The following is a 17,681-nucleotide window of genomic DNA, read 5'->3' on the forward strand; positions in this document are numbered from 1 at the left end:
TTTTGCCGCCTTCGAGAGCGGCGTTAATATCCGCACCGTGCTGCAGAAGCAAGGTTACGACCTCACTATGCCCTGACGAGGCGGCAACATACAAAGCGCTTACGTGCTTTTGGTCCTTGCTCGTAACATGAACGCCTTCGCCGAGAAGCATCTCAACGAGTTCCAGCGGGCCACTTACAGAGGCTCCCATCAGCGCTGTTGCTCTGCTATTCTCAGATACGGTGTCGATATCTACACCGTGTTCCAGTAGCAAGGTCGCGATTTCACCGTGTCCAAACAAGACAGCATAATTCAGAGCGTTGGAACCGCTGTCATCCTTTATATTGACATCGGCGCCCTGTTTATGCTCGAGAAAAATCCTAACAAGTTCCAGATGACCGATTGCAGCGGCTCTCATCAGCGCTGTTTTACCATCCCTGGATGGAAAGTCGACCTCCGCACCACTGTCCAGTAGTAAGACCGCAATTTCTGAACGGCCTAGAGTTGCAGCGCGATGCAAAGGCGTAAGATACCAACGGCCGAGGAAACCCTCCTTCGTTAGTTTCTCGATATGTGCCGTAGGGACCTTTGGGAACTCAAAGTCTTTGTACTCCTCTTCCTCTTCCTGATCGTCGGGCAAGATCTTTACCAGTATCCGCATCCCGTTCCTAGTGTTGAGGCGAAGTCCACGCTGCAAGAGGTAGGCCTTAGCTTTTCGGGTCTTGTTGCTATTGATTGCCTCGTGGAGCTGGTCGATGTCTTGCTGATGAGACGAAGCCATAGTAACAGATGTTGAGGACGAGCTATGGGAGTTGAAGAAACGAGTGTTGCTTTTGAAGTATATATAAAGGTGGTCTTCAGGTCGGTTGCGTGTGATAAGTAACGCAGTGCCAGGATGAAAGACGTTGTGGAAGAATAAATGCTCGGCTGTGTCTGTGATTGCTTTAAAGATGCGGGTATATCAAGAGCGTGGGAAATGATGGATGATGCGTATCTGTGTTGATGTAAGAGTTTGTTGATATGCTGAAATGGAGTCGAGGTAGTGACCGCGGAGCGAAGGAGGCACACACTACCGCTTTGGGCAACACGCAGCTAGATCACTACTCTGGGATGGGTAGTCGGGATACGCATTCTCTTTTGCTACCGGTAAGGGCGCCTCAGCACGACTTCACAATATGAATTGATCTAAATGTGCCGCTTTGAATAGTCCATCGACTTGCCGAGCAACTTATCGGCGTGCTTCACTGATCGAAGGACTTACTTAGACATACTCAGTAAATCAATCTGAAAACGCATTGAGACACAAAAAGCCTTGTCAGAAGAAGGGCCCAGAGCTTTATGAGAAGGCATCATACAGATGATGCATCTAATACAACTGCTTGTACGGTAGTAGGCCATAAGTCTGAGCAAACGGGTAGCCCTGGCCCCTTCTTGAGTATCATTTTGGAAGCCGGGCACACCGCCGGGAGCAGCCCGTTGCTAGGAGTTGTGTAAAAGAGAGGCATTTTATATTTCCGCTCCCTGAAACTTGACGTCGTGACCAGATTTCGGAAACACCATAGGGGAACCCTGAACAGTAGCATATGAGTGTGTGCAGCATTCGCCCACGATTTATTCGGGCCAGCCGATGTAGGTGTTAAGCACTCCTAGCTCCCCGACTAGGAATGGGTACTCGTACACCCATCCTCGACGCACCTTGATCTCGTCGGGCGCTTGCTCCATAGCATCAATTTTAGCCCTCCAATCTTGAAACCTGCGCTTCCATGCTTCAAGTCCATCTTTGTCCGTTCCTATGAGCTTCAGACCATCGAACCCTTGGTAGACCATGGCGGAAGTCCATAAATGCCTCTTCCACTCTGGACCTGTCCAGCGGCGCCATCTGCTGTCTCTTTCTTCGTCAGGCTCTTCAAAGTCGCCTCCAACGGCTTCGCGAATCTGGGCCCAGGGCCGATCCCAGCGGGTGCTCTCTAGTAGATGCTCAAGCGACAGCTGATGATCGTATTTAGTCCAAGGATACACGTTCATGCGTTCTCCAGAATTTGGCAAATATGGACCAATAGCTTGGACCACACAACGTGGATTGACCGTACTGTTGGGTCCTGGTTTAGGATGGTAGTCAAAGCATCTCCAGTCAGGTATACAATACTTCACGTACTCCAGACGAGTGTCGAGATCGGCACCCATGGGAATGGTGCCAGACTCAAAGTAAGAATCGAACGCATGGCCGAAGAGCTCACCGTAAATTGCCAAGTGGAAGAATGCCTCTGGTGGGTCGGACACGATTGTGTATGCATCATCGACGCCACCGTTCCAGAAGTTGGGCGTCTGCGACCACTGTACACCAACAGATTTGTCGATGAGATCGGTGACCGGGTTAATGGTGGAGAAACGTAGAGTATGTAGTTCTCGGATTCGCTCCATCGTCAGTCCGGAATGGTCTAGGCAAAGGTCCATCAAGCCGTCAATCCCGCCTTGGAAGGCTTTCCGCAACTCCATCGTATTGCTGTGACTCCGAGCTGCCCATGACGACAGCTGACGAGCGGTGGCTGCAATCAAAAATTGAGGAGACGGTCGGAAGAAGATTCGAGACGCAACGGCGGCGAGGCGAAGTATCGTCCGCGGTGCTGTTCTAGAGAAGTAGTTCCGAAGAGCTCTGCAGCTTGATGTGAGATTCATGAAATCTTCAATATCATGAAGATAATCAGGCAGCAAGATGAGAATGTCCGCTGGGAGCGAAAGAAGCTGTAGAGATTGGGCACCCGACATATTGACAACCTGGTAGGGCTAAACCGAGCCAGAATCTTGTAGCCAGAAGGTAAATGGCAGATTCGAGTCTTGGTTGAACGATTGGAGAGGAGGGGAAGGGGAGAGGGAGAGGGAGAGGGAGAGGGAGGACAGAGGATCGAGGCTTCGGTCTGTGCGGCACCGGCCGCCGAAATCTCCGGGCTGAGGCTTGCCACTCATCTTGATCCACTCTGTTTCAAATGCAACACCATCATAGCAATCGTTCAATAGCATCTCCAATGTGCCGCGTCTGTCAATCCGGGCATCGCATCAAAGACTATTAGTTTCCGAGTAGAAGATGTGCCTCTAGGCATACAAGACTCATCTAATTCTAGGCCGACTCGACTTACTCTACCACCCCCTGAGCTAGATCAATTTGGAGAACTCGAAGAATACCATTAACATGAGGCGTAAGGAGTCGTCTTCATATCCAAGAGTCTATTTATAGACAGTAATAGTAACCACTTAATGCTTGCGATCTACAAAGATGGTTCGTCTATCTTCGTCCCTTTGTAGTCTTCCGTGAAGCGTATGAGGCATTGCAAAGAGACACGTGATTTTGCAAAGAGAAGCGTAAGACGGCCATCGATGAAGGTAACCGATCGAAGCCTCACTCGAGTCTGGCAGTCAGATGGTGTGAAGATATACATTTCCGCGCCTATTTATACAGGTAAGATCCACGCCTATCGTATCTCCATCATAAAGCATCTCCTAAATGTTGTCTGTAGCGACGGTGTTTTCGATCGCCCACTCCTTGATGGCGTCGAAATTTCTGCAAACATGGTCGGTGTTAAAATCGGGCCAAGGATCGTCATATTCGGGAAGCATCGCAAAGGTGAAGACTCCGATGTCACTTGAGCACATCAAGTTCATGCGGAGGATCTCAATGCAATGGTCTAAAAGCTGATCAGCAACTGCTTCGGACCTCGGCCTTGTTGAATCAAACGGGAGCCGTACCTAGATGCATACGAAGCTTTTCGGGTGGGTCAGAAAGATCACCGCCCTTCGACTCGTAGTGGTCTTTATATGTCACCTTCCGAAGAAGATTCAAGCAGTGGAGCTGATGAAACACTTCCAGGCCAATCCGGAAGCCATGTTCTCCAGTACGCAGATCTGTTACACCCAGAGAATTCATGGGCTTTCCCAGCGCCTTCATTTGCTCGTGTGATACCATCTGGTCGCCGACTACGCAAAGCATGAGTAGAGGATCGAGTTTGTGGAAGTAGAGAACTTACTGTCGAATGAAAGGCCGTTCCACGCCTCGTCTACGTCGTCGCCCATTCCCTGGTACGCAGATGAGAGTGCACCCTTTGTTATATTGAAATGAACATTCTCATATCGGACTGCTTCAGAAGCCGGTGCTATTTTCACTCAATTAGCCCTGCTAACTCCTTAACCACGATACTGCTGATGACTACTCACACCATGCCGAGAACTTTTCAACGAACATATCCTCCGTTGGTTGACCGAACCAGCTGGACACGAAGAATGCCGCTGATATCGAGAAAAGCGCGGCGTGTGTGTACCACATCCACCTCGGTGTCTTCTGGATGATGACTGTCCGCTGCTCTGATCCTAGCCCATCTTCCAACAAGGTGGCCGATGAATCATCACTCGACATGCTGATCCTCTTCTCTTCATCGTGGACCACTTCATAACGCTTCTTTTCGAACCCGGGCTTGCTGGACTTCATCATGGCTGCGGCTGGTCGGTGGACTTGTCACGTGGAAGAGTAGGAATAATGGGTGTAGAAATAGAACGACTGCCTGCAGTGGCCTTGGAAAGACGGGCTGCGGTGGGGTATTATGCGATCCGACAAGCGGTGGGCATCTACAACGACCCGAGGCTTGCGGGTTCCCAGCTAGGTTTGATTGGCATTTTGGTTTCAGAGGTGTTGGAGACAGCAGGGAGCGACAAGCCGGCAGTGGAGACCTGGCGCATCGGGGATTCCATACATGGCGATTGCCCAGTACAGTACACACCCGCGAGTCCTCTCACTGGTGGCAATAGCCCGTGGCCGGTTCGAGCCGTCTCATGTAAGCAATTCGCTGTACAAGAGCGGCCGAAGCACGATCTGATAGGGCTTTCGCCTGCCAACTCCTAAACGCGGTCCTTCGTCGACGTTCCAAGCCTGGCACACGAGGAGTCGCAGAAGGCGGACAAGCACTGCTGCCGATTATGCGACGGAGCTTGCGTCGGTTCGCCATGCCCAGCCTTTGAACAAGGCATTCAGGCACTGGCACAGTTACAGAACTCCCGGCGCCGACCGCGGCCTTGGACACCTCATGCCCTCTCCGACGGCCTAGTGTTGAGCCTCGTGCGGAGGATGTCACAGCCGGCCAAGGACGAAACTCGTCGGGGCATATCCATGGCGGCGATCAGAAGCCCCTGACGCTCCACGACGCGCTCGGCTACGCTTTCCGGCTCGCCTCCGCCTGCCCCGCCATTCCGCGCATGCACCAGGGCACTAATTCATCATCTCGGAAAGCTGGGCAAAAGCTTGGCTCCCCCGCCCTTATACCAGCAGCGACACCCGTTATCCACCAGTGTTTGACGGCACGTCACAGACTGCGTTCTTTTCCGAGCCTTTCTGCATTCGCTTGGCGCAGTTTGGCGCCTAAGGCCTGGTGCTGCGTGCCCTGTATGATCCACATCTCATCGCTACCAGCGATTCGATGCCTGATTCGGTTGCTCTATTCTTTAGCACCTACGGGCTCCACAACTGGCGGGAGTTGGAGGTGAGAAGAAGAAGGAGGTAATGAGGGGCCAGCGCTTTGGGCTGCGCGTAGACCAGCTGACCGGCAAGAAATCACTCATTGATGAACCTAGAGTGGGTGGGCCAAAGGTCTATCTGATATAAAATGCTCAGTCCTCTCGGCGCTTCTTCTTTTCGATACTCCATTCTTCATCTTCGTCTTTTGTGTCTTCAGTGTTCTACGCGGTGCTGGTGTTCCCTGTGTATCCATTCTTTCGCCATTTGATTCATTCTTTCCAAGTCTCATTCTATCTATCTTTACTGCTGGCCAGTATTTACCTACCACTCTTTCATCATGCATTTCTCCACCTTCACTCAAGCCCTGACTATTGGGCTTCTCGCTGCCTCGTCCTTTGTTGTGGCTCAGGACACCGGTGCTCTGGACGTTGCCAAGCGCTTCGTCGTAAGCTTCCAATTTGCCTCCTCATCCACCACTCACATACTGACAAGAGCAGGGTGGTTCCGCCAACGCTGCCTCTGCCTTTGTAGCCTCCGTCCGCGCTCTCGAATCTCGCGAGCCACATCACAAAGAAAAGGGCGCAAAGAGTGGCAAGACAGCCATCGCTGGAGCCGCAGCAAATGGCACCGCAACCACGGCTGCTGCAAGCTGTGTTAGAGCTCCCCACCACAAGGGAAAAGCTTGTGCTCGCGACGTCGAGATTGAAGCCCGTTCTCCGCATCACAAAGAAAAGGGTGCTGCCAAAGGCGGAAACGCTGCCACCGCCAGTGCTGCTACGAACGGAACCGCCACCACTGCTACCACCGGGAAGACGAACTGTGTTAGAGATCCACATCACAAAGGAAAGGCTTGTGCTCGTGACGTTGAGGAGATGGAGGCCAGAGATCCTTCACCGCATCACAAAGGAAACGCTGCGCCAGCTGCATCAGCTGCCCCTGCGACGGCCAGCACGGTGACGACTGCAAAGACGAACTGTGTTAGAGATCCACATCACAAAGGAAAAGCTTGTGCTCGTGACGTCGAAGAAATGGAAGCCAGAGATCCCTCGCCGCATCATAAGGGCGCAAATGCTGCACCAGCAGCCTCCGCCGCCCCTGCGACAGCCAGTGCTGTTGCCACTACGAAGACAAAGTGTGCAAGAGACCCGCATCACAAAGGTGCGAAAGCCTGTGCTCGTGATTTCGACGAGATGGAGGCCAGAGAACCAGCACCACATCACAAAGGAAACGCTGCCCTAGCTGCATCAGCTGCACCAGCAACCGCGAGCACTGCTGCTACTACGAAAACTAAGTGTGTTAGAGATCCACATCACAAAGGTGGCGCTGCAAAGGCTTGTGCTTAGATTGGGATTGGGGAATGAGGGGCAAGGGGTTAAGGGGGATGGGATGAGTTAGTTGATTAGTTGGCAAGGGGTTGGTGGAAGTTTTACTTCGTGGAATTCAGAATTGTATGATACTTGAGGGAGTATAAAATTAACGAGAAAAATGGCTATGCATTGATCTGGGGCCTGGACGTGATGTGTGGTGGTCCACGACTCTGTGATTCTATTCTAAAGCTTCCGAGGTATACTTTAGAAGCACGCTTACGCCTGGGAAATGTACACCTGGCTAGCACCGTCCGAGCGCCTCTGATACGTTATCAAAAATTAGAACACAACAGTTTTAATGAGTCTGATAGTTTGCTGGGTCATCTCAGACAGTGTTGAACTACCACGTTGTGTTCACAAGCAGTCCACGAACATGTGCGGAATTCTGTTCTGAAAGCTCTGGCAGCCTCACCTTCCTCCGGACCTCTCTCTCTTCTCTATCATCGTCATACAATACATCACGTGCACGGCGTACAGCTCTCCTTGTTCCGTGACATAGATTTATCACTGCTTAGCACCAATCTTGCTCACTCAACACCACCATAAGGAGTGGCCCAACTGCTAATCAGCCAGTCATTCAAGAGGCAGTCTAACTTAAACTGCTTGACACTTGACGTCGCGCCTACCTTTTTGGAATTCTATAGCGGTACCCCACGCAGAGGTACACGAGTGTGCACAGACTTATGACCTATATCTGTATTGACTGTAGAAATTCTACAAAGCGACAAAATCTATGATTTAAGATTTTGTTAACTATGAACAATACACATATTCATCTACCGTCCAAATCTCAACATATCCTATGAGGGCTCGGTTCTCGTCTTCGCTTCATCAAGAAGCTTGAATTACAGAACTTCCATGCAGCTACAGGGCGCTTGCTCCAGTTTCGAGCACACATCTAGCCTAGCGCTCACCTACTAGACCAAGCCACACAGCGTCCAGGCTGCCGGATCTGGAACATTGAAACATTGGTGGCCTTTGCTTTTTCTCAGCCTCGTCGCCTCACTCCCCATTACCTACAAAATGTCTTCAATCCCCTTGCACCGCCTTACGGAGGCCGTCTCTGAGCCGCGTCTGAGCCGCGTCTGGGCCGCCGTCGAGGCAACAGAGACAACAATGATATCCAAAGTCATGTGAGCAGTTTCCTACTAAAGGGTGCTTATAACAGTATTCTTCTCTCTTTCTGTATTGCAAACGTCGTCAGCTTTTCGTAGGATTTCAGCTTTTTTATCCTTTCTTTCACGCAATATAAGTTTCATCGGAGCCACAATGTCGTCAGAGTCTACGAATGAGCACTGTAAGCTCGCCAACGACCCAGACCTCACGGGCCTAGGTGTAAGCTTCAAAAAGCCATTTCTTTCCATTGGCTTCAGCTGAGAATCATCTCCCAGGTCCGACTTTCCGTCATTATCCCCGTCCTCTCCATTCTCGCCCTCTCCCTCGTCTGGACTATCCCTCGCGCCCGAACCAAAAAATCTACCATCGCCCAGATTGAAGACGCAGTCTCGAAACTCAACGCACTCCAGCTCTCCGCTGCTATCGTCCTGCTCGCCATCGCACTATCCAAACAAGAGAGCCAAGACTGGTTCCACGTCCACTTCATCCTCAACACCGCCGGACTGAGCGGATGGTCTACCGTATTGACTGCTATCGTTGTGCCAGATTACTTCACGGAGACCGTTTTCCAGATTCCTGTCATCATCGCGTACTTCGCACTAGCCATAAATGTCATGCTGGACTACCAAACCCAGCTAACAAACGCCATCGCGGAGAAGCCGGAATGCTACCCCCAAAGTCTAGCGCACGAGCGATACTGGCCTATGTGGATATTATGGGCCGTGGGAATCTCCCTATGCATAGCCGTCAGCGTGTGCAACCGCGAATCATGGAGTCCAGCTCGACGACGGTGCTGGAATCTCGATATCAAAACCTGGAGAACGTTGCCTATCCTCGCCCTTTTAGCTATCCCAACGGCCGGCATCGGCGCTGGCTTATACGTTAGCTTCTGGATCTACCCGTGGCTAGAGCCGCTCCTCGCGCAGTCGGAGGACGAGTGGACGGTGGGTCAGATCATACCCTTGGGGCTTGTGGTAGCGGGGAGCGTGGCGACGCTGTGGCAAGCTTTTGGGTTGGATGGTAAGGGTCTTCCCACTCTACGCACATGGATTATATGGAGGTTGAAGTGAAGCTAACTGATGTAAAATGCAGAACTTGTTAGGGCGAGAGGTATGGCTGTGTATCAGAACCTTGGTCGGGGCCTGAGAACATTGTCTCGCATTCGAGATAGTGACAGAGGGCTCTTGATCCCCATAAATGAAAGGCCGGCTATTCAGGCTATTCCTTGAGATCGATGATCATAGGATCTACCTCCTGGGCAGAACAAGGACCTGTATGCCGTGTACATGATGTATTGGACGATGATGATAGAGAAGAGAGAGAGGTCTGGGGGAAGATGAGGCTATACACAAGGGGTGACACGTGCCTGCCATGGCCCTCACCGCTACTTCCTGGCAGCATTTCTACGGTCAATATTAATAGGTACCGAGATAGGAACTACTAAAATTCTATGTGAATAAAAACTGGATGGGTAAGATGGAAAAACGTTCCTATATATATCTAGAGCGGGGGGATAATATCTGAGATCAAGCTGAAGTATTGGTGATTGGACCTCAAATTTGATTCAGCTGCTGATACCTCGGGTATTTTCCTACGTACACTGTCAAAACAACAGAAATACCCCTCCCGCTCGTGTTGCTCGGCTAAAAGGATAGGATTTCGGTATGTGAAAAACGGAGGCCTGCTTCAGAAGCTTAAGAACATGACATTATGCGGATTCAAAAAAGAATGAGCTAGAGTCTCTTCAAATGTTTTCGTACTCTGTCAAAACAGCGCAAGGACGGCTCTACATAGTGTTGCTTGGCCACAGGGAAGGGTATTAGAATGTCAAGTCTGTACGCCCGATCGATGGCCTTGAGATAATGACACTATAAGGATTCGAGTGATGAATGAGCCGGAGAGCCCTCAGATGGCATCGTGGCTAATAGCTCCCATTAAAAGGAGGCTCGCCACGGCTTCGTGTACAATATCTGCATTTGCAGTATGGTTCAATGACTGCAAGATTAGCATCTGGAGAATCAGTGTAAGACCCGACCACTGCTGGCTGGTGATCACAAGTTTCCCTCATCCTTGGGATATCTGGCGCCATATCTGCACGATGCCGTTAGAAGACGGAAAACACGTAGTCTCGTGGCAACCATTCATGTTCGACATCTCGGGCAGGCTTTTCCCATGTTAATGCATCGCGAGGGGCGAAAAGATACTCCCGCCATTACCAGTCCTCAAAGTGCAATATTGAACGTGCTGCCATGTGCCAGGACGGAGTGTCCCGCAATTGCAAATTGCTGAAGGCCAGCTCCAGCTGCGAAAGGGGGAGCGGCGAGAACCCAAATCGAGGAGCTATGAGCCAAAGCTGGTCTAGATCCCAGCCATTCGTGAGTTGCTTGAATACGAGGTCCCAAACGTCGGAATCAGCGCCTTTCAGAGTAACGTAACCTAATCCCAGCCGGCGGATTGATGGGAACATGGCCAGCCAACTCATGAGATCTTCTTCGGTCGTGCGAAACAGGCAAGTCGAGTTCGGGAACTGCAATTGTAGCTCTTTCAAGTTCGACAATGCAATGATCCCAGTAAGCTCCACGAGTGGACGAGGAAGGGCCGGTATATGACCCTCGGTACTCTTGAATTGTACTTCAAGATATTCGAGCTTACTTGCTACATTAAGGAAACGCCGCAAGGCTCCTGTAGATTAACTAGAGGGTCCCTCATGGCAGATAGTTATGGACAGTTTGCTGAGATTCTTGAAGGCGCTTCCCACATGACGGCTTGATATACTCGCAAGCATTTGCATTGAAATTCCAAAAGTGTCGTCTGCTGGGGTGAGAAAGCGCTCAAGTTTTACTTTGGCTTGGACTAGAGCTGTGAGAACAATCAAAACGGCCGTGTTACGAGCCGGATGCAACTCATGATCGTAGAACCTTCTGGGGTAGTGGTACCTGTCAAGCATAGTGTTTCTGTATATCGTGAAACTTTGCAGTTTCTTTTCGTCGACATCCCAGCCCGGGATGTGACCGGCACCTTGTGGGTTAAGTCGAACTTCTCGAAGCTTATTGAAACTCCAAAGGATAATGACAAGATCCTTTAGTAGGGCACCGGACCCCCAGAATAGGTCCTGATCGGAACGGCATGCTCTGAATTTATGGCGATATGACATGAAATCGGGATCTGCTGGATTGGTGATTCTCACTAGAGCGAGGGCGTATCCGACGGCGGCCTCAAATATTGAACGGTCCGAAAAACGGGAACCATTGAAAGATAGGGTATTCACCCAAAGAAGAAGCTATTCGTTCTTGGAGATGCGCATGAGTTCCTCAATACTAGATCGAGGAAAGTAAAAAGGTCTCTCCGCGATGACTTTTGCGAGTGATCCCCAAGATTGGCTGTGGAACCCACGAGGTATCAATCGAGCGTTCAGTATGTTGATTCGGGAGTCCTTGCTTAGCTTTGGAAACCTTTCAAGTGGAGTTGGCTGGTATTCCTCTAAGCCAGCAAATACCCCGGGTACTAATTCTATGGGGAGCCTTTGGAAAAGAGTAAGTCGGCCTTCCGTGGCGAGCGCGACATCACTCATGATGGGTTGCTGCGAAGATTCTGGATGGTCTTGCATGTCTAGTAGGGTGGGTAGGATTTGTACATGAAAAGTTGTATATTCTCGATCTTTGGCGCATTAAGATTATGCTCAGTTTTAGAGAGTTAACCTAGTATAGCTTTAATATACTTAACATAATGGAATTTTAAGTGAAGGTATACAACGTCACCATTAAACTTGCCAGTGGCTTCAGCAGCTATATATGTGAAGCGGCACGCCACCAAGCGCTGACAAGCTGTTCCATACATGTCATTATACAGCTCATGCTGAAAAGTAGAAGTTCGCTGGCGAACACTGATCGTGGTCCGTTTGCAGACGGCACATTATGTACAGAGCCAAGCCATAACTCTGTGCACACCTGTTCACGACTGCGTGGGGTACCTCCATAGGATTTTAAGACTGTTGGCGTGATGTTAAATTTCAAGCAGTGTAAATCAGACTGCTTTTTAACTGACTAGCTATTTACTAGTCAGGCCAATCCTTACAGTTGTCAATTGAGCAAGATGGGGGCCAAGTAGTGATGATTCCTGTGCCCGGACTAACGGCCTACTCCTGTGGGCAGTTCCAGGTGTCGCGCGAATTGCGTGATGAGAGCGCTATCTTTTAGAGCACAGGGCGGAAAACGAGACGACGGATGACTGTCCATTCTAGGGCTACGATCACGATTATGGAGATGATCTAGAACGGCTCTGATTCTTCAAATGATAGAGGTGTTGTTTGAGAGATGACAGCCAAGCCAGGGATGAGATCTTCGGTTCTCGTGATATTTTGAGAACTTTACCTATCAATGAAAGGCATCTTGCTTCGTATATGCGAGAGAGGACTCCTCGTATCTAGCGTTTGACGCGCGATCCCATTACGAGTCTTGCACCACTAACCCAAATCATTCAAATCACGTGAGTGAATGAGGTAGTTTGCGGTGGTTTGGAGCGAGAAAGCCACCAACCATCATCAACATTGCCCAAGTATTAATCAGCTACCTGCAGCTGAGGATTAATCAACTCATCACCTCGGGTATATATCAGGGGGGACCGTCCCTCCTCAAGATGAAACGTCCCTTTCTCGCTTTTCTGTTCCTTTTGCTCGGAGGATGAGATGAGGGACTTGATATATTCCGGATACGACACCCCCAACACAGCGCAGCCACCATCTCGTATCGCTAGCCTTGTATTCGGCCGGCCCCACGATACGAAAGCTCCGACAACGTCATGATCGACTCGAAAATGACTCGGTACCAAACCCGAGTTCTCGCGCCTCACCGATGAAATTTTCATCCTCACATTAACCACGAAGCATAGCGAAACAAGCGGAGTGAACCATTATCATCATTAACATTATAGCTCCTCCACTACCACCATTCGACCACACAACTCCCCGAAAAACGACATTGCTGAAAAGTAGACATTGCTCAAAAACTCCATAAATGCATCCGTAGCCACCTCGTTTATACAAAAGCCCGGAAATGCCCACGCGGTCTCCATAGGAGCCAGACTGGTTAGACAACAAAGAGATTCGTGTCACATAACCCCTGTTTTTAGGTTAGTAAACACACTCGCCACCTCAGCTGTAGCTAGCAAGCTACGACCTTGGCGCGTCAATCAAGTTCGACATCGGCTCAGCACGCCTCCTGAGCCCAGAGTCACCCTCGCTGAACCCAACTATCGAGTTCTCGTACGTGTCCCAGCTCTTGCAACCGGCCTTGAAGTCGTCGAGGCTGCCAATCGACGACAGGATTTCGGATTCCCGTTCCAGGAACTGCAGACCTAGCCCTGCGGAGATATGGAACGGAATGTGGCAATGCATGAGCCACGCGCCCGGGTTATCGGACTCGAAGGCGAGGATGAGGAAACCGTTCGCGGGCAGCGTGGCGGTATCACGGCGAATGGGGTTGGTGAGGTTCAGGGTGGAGACATCACCACCCCACTGTCCGGAACCGGCTCCTAGGACGTAGAAGTCGTGGCCGTGGAGATGGATCGCTGGGAACAATATTAGTTTGAGACTCGGTATAGGCTGGGATGGAGGGCGCTTACGATGTGGCAGAGGTGGGTCGTTGGCCGCGGCTTGGATCATCCAGTATTGCCAGCCAGTGCCAACGGTATAGACATTGTCGCTAGCAGGGAAGCTAGTGTTGCCGTCCACAACGTACTGCAGCGTCGGCTTCTCCCAGTCGATTTGGATGGCAGTCGAGTTGATGAGCCATTGCACGAGGTTATCGTTGGCGGCAGTTTGAGCGAAAGTGAGGCCTAGCTTCTTGGGAAGCGAGGAGGGGATGGTGGTCTTGACGTAAGGCACAATGTTGCTCTCGTCGTAGCAGCCAGATGGCAGAGTGATACCCGAGGAGTTGGGGTTGCCAGCGGGAGCACCCACGTAGGAGAAAATGCTCCTGATGTTAGCGGAGTTGGCATTCGGGCCGTCGCATTGGCCTCCTCCCGTGCCGACGCGAAGCCAGTAGTTGGCGACAGTGGTGTTCGCGTTAATAATAACATCGTATCGTTGTCCTGCCAGGAATGGATTAGTGTCGGTTCGGGAAATAGAGTGGGTCACGGGTGTTTCACGGAATCGCGGGATGAGATGGTGGCGTTACGATGTGTGTGCGCGGATTGTTTGACTTACCGACGCCAAGCACGATCGAAGTCGTGGTGTAGGGCACAATCGGAACGAAATCTGCAGCGATAACCGTGAAAGGGTGGCTGTCGAGAGAGACGTGGAGGAATTGGTTGATTCCGGTGTTCACGAGACGCAGAAGATGCTTTTTCCCAGGGGTAAGGGTTGTCTTAGCGTAGGCGCCTCCCGAACTGGAGGTCATGGATCCGTTCACGAGAATATTGTCAGATGTCGGCGGGCCACCGGCATGCAGGGCGGCTGCATTGACAGTGAAAGCGGGTGTGTGAAACCAATCAGTGAGTGGCAGGGGTCCGAGATCGATGTCGTAATTGGCGGTAGCAGGTCCGTTAATGACGATACCACCAACAATCCCCTCCGCGTATTGAACAGAGTAATGAGAGTGATACCAGGAAGAGCCGTATTGCGTTGCTTGGAAGGTGTAGGTTTTTGTCTGTCCCGGAGCAATCGGGCATTCAGTGAGACCGTTCGTGCCATCCATCTGGTTGCTGTCTAGCTGACGCAGACCGTGCCAATGGATACCAGTACCGTTGTTCTGGAGGTTGTTGGTTACAGTGATTTGGAGAATGTCGCCCCAGTTTGCTGTGATGACAGGCCCAGGGTACTGGTTATTGATGAGCATCATGGGCCGCCCAAAGCCATCTGGAGCGAAGTTTGTAACGTTGGTGATAGTCAGGGTGTACTGTTGGGTGTTAGAAGCGCTCATTCTAATACCTGAAGCAAGATAGCCTTACTGTTCGCGTCACTCCTGTAGTGGGCCACTTCTGGTCCATGTCAGTAGATACACTGTAACCATTGGACCAGCAGCTTCGGGTCCGGGCCGTGTTCGAGCAGGTCGAGTCGCGGAGATGGATATCAGAAACCTCGTGGAACTGAGCATTGTCACGCCCTAAGATGCCGTCCCTTTTCCAAGGAACCTCGATTGTGGGAAGAGCGGCGACGAGGAGGGATGGTGCAAGCAAGGCCAACAGGCCTGCTTGTTTAACGACTGAAAGCATTGTTGATTATGATTAGGCAACACAATATACCCAAACACCCTCTCTGCAGAAACGAATGTAGCAGGGAGAAAAAAGAGATGGACAAGAGGAGAGGAGCACTATGGATGAAAGCAAAAATCCAGCTGATGCAGGACATGCAGCGAGCTTAATACTCGCGTACCCAGCAGTGCTCGCCATGTCATGCCCAAAGCGGCGATTGCTCGCCCATGCCCTGCTTGACCCATGCATCTCAGACAAGCGGAGGCCGCTAAGGTTCGAGTCTAAAATATTGGCTGTGAGGATTCTGCACCGCCAGATCCGTCACGAACGGGTCGCCTGGACGGCAAGACGGGGGTGTGGATGGGGTGAGCTCGCTGGGATCGCCAGATACAGCCTCGATGCCGGCTACGCGCGAATCACGATCAGAGCTACGGCGACCATGGCAGCGTTAGGGCCCCAGGCTGGGTGTGGTCAGCAGGATACGAAGACCAAGGCGGGATGGGTTCGGTGAGGTTCGTGATAGCAGCTCGACAGCCGCGGTGAGCTCCAGCTGCGGAGAGCTGCGGAGAGCTGCGGTCTGGACATAGGGCTGTAGATCCAGCCAGGAAAGAGACAGCGCTGGGGTCACCGGCCAACGGCGACGTGCCAAGGCCACAGGGATTGCTGGCGGCCAGACGCTATATCGAGTCAGCGAGGCGCACCTTTGACATCTGCAGCATGTTGCAATGCCTTGACAGGGAGTGGCAGGCCGACTGGCGGCCCCAGAGTGGTCGTCAGAGGGCGTCAGTGGTGGTTGGTGGTGAGAAGAAGCTCCAGCGAGCCGCATCAGAGCTATTTCTGGACACAGACTACGCCCCAAAGCGGCCGCGGGGAACAGGGTGCGGCAGGGATCGAAGCCGCCAGCGTAGCGTACCCGGCGGAGAGCCGATACACAGCGTCTTGGGGCTAGGGGCGCCTTCAGACATCGCTTGCTGCTGACAACACCCGTGGAGACCCACGGCTGCCTCCTCCGCAGCATGGCACTGGCGCGAGGAGCGGCACAACGGCAGCAACCTCATGACGTCTCAGCCGCCCTTGAGCGCCCGACTGGAAACTCAGGCGTCCCGTAAGGACCTGCGCAAGCAGATTACTGAACCTGTCAAAGTCAGTCTCTGGCAGTGTGGCAGTGACGCATTCTTATTCACGGAAACTCAGGCAGCTCGACTTGCAGACTCGGCCCTGTTGTAGCACTCCAGGTACCCGGGAGGGCCTGGGGGTCTTATGGGGGCAAGCATCCGCGCCTCGGGACTGCATGCCATGGCACCGTATTCTCTGTCCAGCTTACCGCCTACCTAGCGATGGCCTGACACCACTACGCAGGGCGGACCTCTAGGAGGGGAGTCCGTCTTGTCCATTGCTTGTCGTCTTCTCGCAGGCTTGCACCGCCTTGGAACGTGCCGTGTCTGCTGCGAGTGACAGAGCGGTGCTGATCTGTCTTCGGGATTACGCTAGGCCAAGTGCACACCGGAAACTTATCGTCAAATCGTATTGTAGTCAAATCGCTGGGCTGGCGCCAACGCCACAAGGCGGAGCTGAGGCCTGCAGCTCGAAAAGTACTGCAGTGCTGATTGGACGTCGGGTGCAGTGAGGGTTTTTTGTTCAAGGCAGGCTAGCTAGCTTTGGTCGCCTTCGCTAGCTGCATGAAATCAATAGCTCTTGCATCGACTCTGGGGAGACCATGCACAGTGTGCGGTGGCGTTGAAGTGCCGAGTGTCGTCTGTGGGATCATTGTTCCTCCGGCAGAATTTAGAGTTGAGGCCCCGGAGCCACGGTACGCCGCCTTGCGTGGCGACACAGCCTAAACACCACAGCAACTCAATCTCGGTTTGCAGTCCCAGCAATCGCAACTTTGGGTTTGTGCCACTGGTTCACAAAGAGCCGGTCGTGTTCCGGAGGCCCTCTTGTGCTCCGTCTGGAAAGCCGACGCCACAATCGCTAGCAAAAAGCTGAGGCGTTACATTGTACATTTGATAGACGCCGAACCACGGTCCGCACCATAGACTTCTGCAACCCAGTATGCACTTCGTCGTTCCAGCCCAGGGAATCCACTTTCCGTCGTCTGCCGAAAATCTCTGCCATGCTTTATGTAAAATCGTATACTGGGAAGTCTCAAGTTGGGATACAGTAGCGCGTAGATGTACACATAATAGTGTCGAAACTGAGACCAACGAAGTTGCAATGCAAGTGCAGCCGGGGTAGTCCCCATTCGTGACCATTGGAGTGCGAAAGGGTAGCGATAGGGTGAAGTGAGGATCGCGCAAAGGCTACGACCGCAAGGTCGCTGTTCCTGCAGTATGTCAACCCTGGATACGGTCCCCATTGAGAGCTGCCGTCCTCCCAAGTACCAAACTCCACGCAAACACCCCGAAGACGTCCACGGCACCCGTCGTACGGCGGTGGAGCCGAGGGTCTAGCCACGCGACATGGAGCCATCGAAAGAGGTGACCCCAAAAGCTGTACCTGCAGCGAACCCAGGACCCCTTTGCGAGCACATC

The 17,681-nt window shown here is 52.0% G+C and overlaps 6 protein-coding genes across 6 annotated transcripts; 2 read left to right on the plus strand and 4 right to left on the minus strand.

Moving 5' to 3' along the window:
- Positions 1–1,096: 1,096 nt before the first annotated feature.
- Positions 1,097–2,844, minus strand: BDZ99DRAFT_458018 (uncharacterized protein). The gene has a single exon (XM_033718821.1). The coding sequence runs from the start codon at positions 2,398–2,400 to the stop codon at positions 1,591–1,593; it is 810 nt and encodes a 269-aa protein (XP_033583076.1). The 5' UTR covers positions 2,401–2,844; the 3' UTR covers positions 1,097–1,590.
- Positions 2,845–3,474: 630 nt separating this feature from the next.
- BDZ99DRAFT_377438 (uncharacterized protein) lies at positions 3,475–4,384 on the minus strand (the record flags this gene model as incomplete). Its single annotated transcript, XM_033715067.1, has 4 exons — positions 3,475–3,659; positions 3,721–3,948; positions 3,999–4,124; positions 4,186–4,384. The coding sequence occupies 4 exons, from the start codon at positions 4,382–4,384 to the stop codon at positions 3,475–3,477; spliced, it is 738 nt and encodes a 245-aa protein (XP_033583077.1).
- Positions 4,385–5,505: 1,121 nt separating this feature from the next.
- Positions 5,506–6,839, plus strand: BDZ99DRAFT_494001 (uncharacterized protein). The gene is made up of 2 exons (XM_033723277.1): positions 5,506–5,921; positions 5,974–6,839. The coding sequence occupies exons 1-2, from the start codon at positions 5,814–5,816 to the stop codon at positions 6,817–6,819; spliced, it is 954 nt and encodes a 317-aa protein (XP_033583078.1). The 5' UTR covers positions 5,506–5,813; the 3' UTR covers positions 6,820–6,839.
- A 1,273-nt stretch (positions 6,840–8,112) lies between these two features.
- BDZ99DRAFT_514724 (uncharacterized protein) lies at positions 8,113–9,188 on the plus strand (the record flags this gene model as incomplete). The annotated part of the gene is made up of 3 exons (XM_033724899.1): positions 8,113–8,178; positions 8,235–8,979; positions 9,052–9,188. The coding sequence occupies 3 exons, from the start codon at positions 8,113–8,115 to the stop codon at positions 9,186–9,188; spliced, it is 948 nt and encodes a 315-aa protein (XP_033583079.1).
- A 983-nt stretch (positions 9,189–10,171) lies between these two features.
- On the minus strand, positions 10,172–11,113 carry BDZ99DRAFT_514725 (uncharacterized protein; the record flags this gene model as incomplete). Its single annotated transcript, XM_033724900.1, has 2 exons — positions 10,172–10,590; positions 10,654–11,113. The coding sequence occupies 2 exons, from the start codon at positions 11,111–11,113 to the stop codon at positions 10,172–10,174; spliced, it is 879 nt and encodes a 292-aa protein (XP_033583080.1).
- Positions 11,114–13,126: 2,013 nt separating this feature from the next.
- BDZ99DRAFT_376094 (laccase) lies at positions 13,127–15,168 on the minus strand (the record flags this gene model as incomplete). Its single annotated transcript, XM_033715012.1, has 4 exons — positions 13,127–13,524; positions 13,579–14,046; positions 14,162–14,852; positions 14,905–15,168. The coding sequence occupies 4 exons, from the start codon at positions 15,166–15,168 to the stop codon at positions 13,127–13,129; spliced, it is 1,821 nt and encodes a 606-aa protein (XP_033583081.1).
- Between the last annotated feature and the right edge of the window lie 2,513 nt (positions 15,169–17,681).

Source organism: Mytilinidion resinicola (assembly GCF_010093595.1).
Source record: "Mytilinidion resinicola strain CBS 304.34 unplaced genomic scaffold BDZ99scaffold_2, whole genome shotgun sequence".
In the NCBI taxonomy this organism is placed as follows: domain Eukaryota; kingdom Fungi; phylum Ascomycota; class Dothideomycetes; order Mytilinidiales; family Mytilinidiaceae; genus Mytilinidion; species Mytilinidion resinicola.

Coding starts and splice junctions, on each gene's coding strand:
- BDZ99DRAFT_458018 (XM_033718821.1), bottom strand. CDS start 2,400: ATGGAGCGAATCCGAGAACTACATACTCTACGTTTCTCCACCATTAAC.
- BDZ99DRAFT_494001 (XM_033723277.1), top strand. CDS start 5,814: ATGCATTTCTCCACCTTCACTCAAGCCCTGACTATTGGGCTTCTCGCT. Junction 5,922..5,973: donor ACGTTGCCAAGCGCTTCGTC/GTAAGCTTCCAA, acceptor TGACAAGAGCAG/GGTGGTTCCGCCAACGCTGC.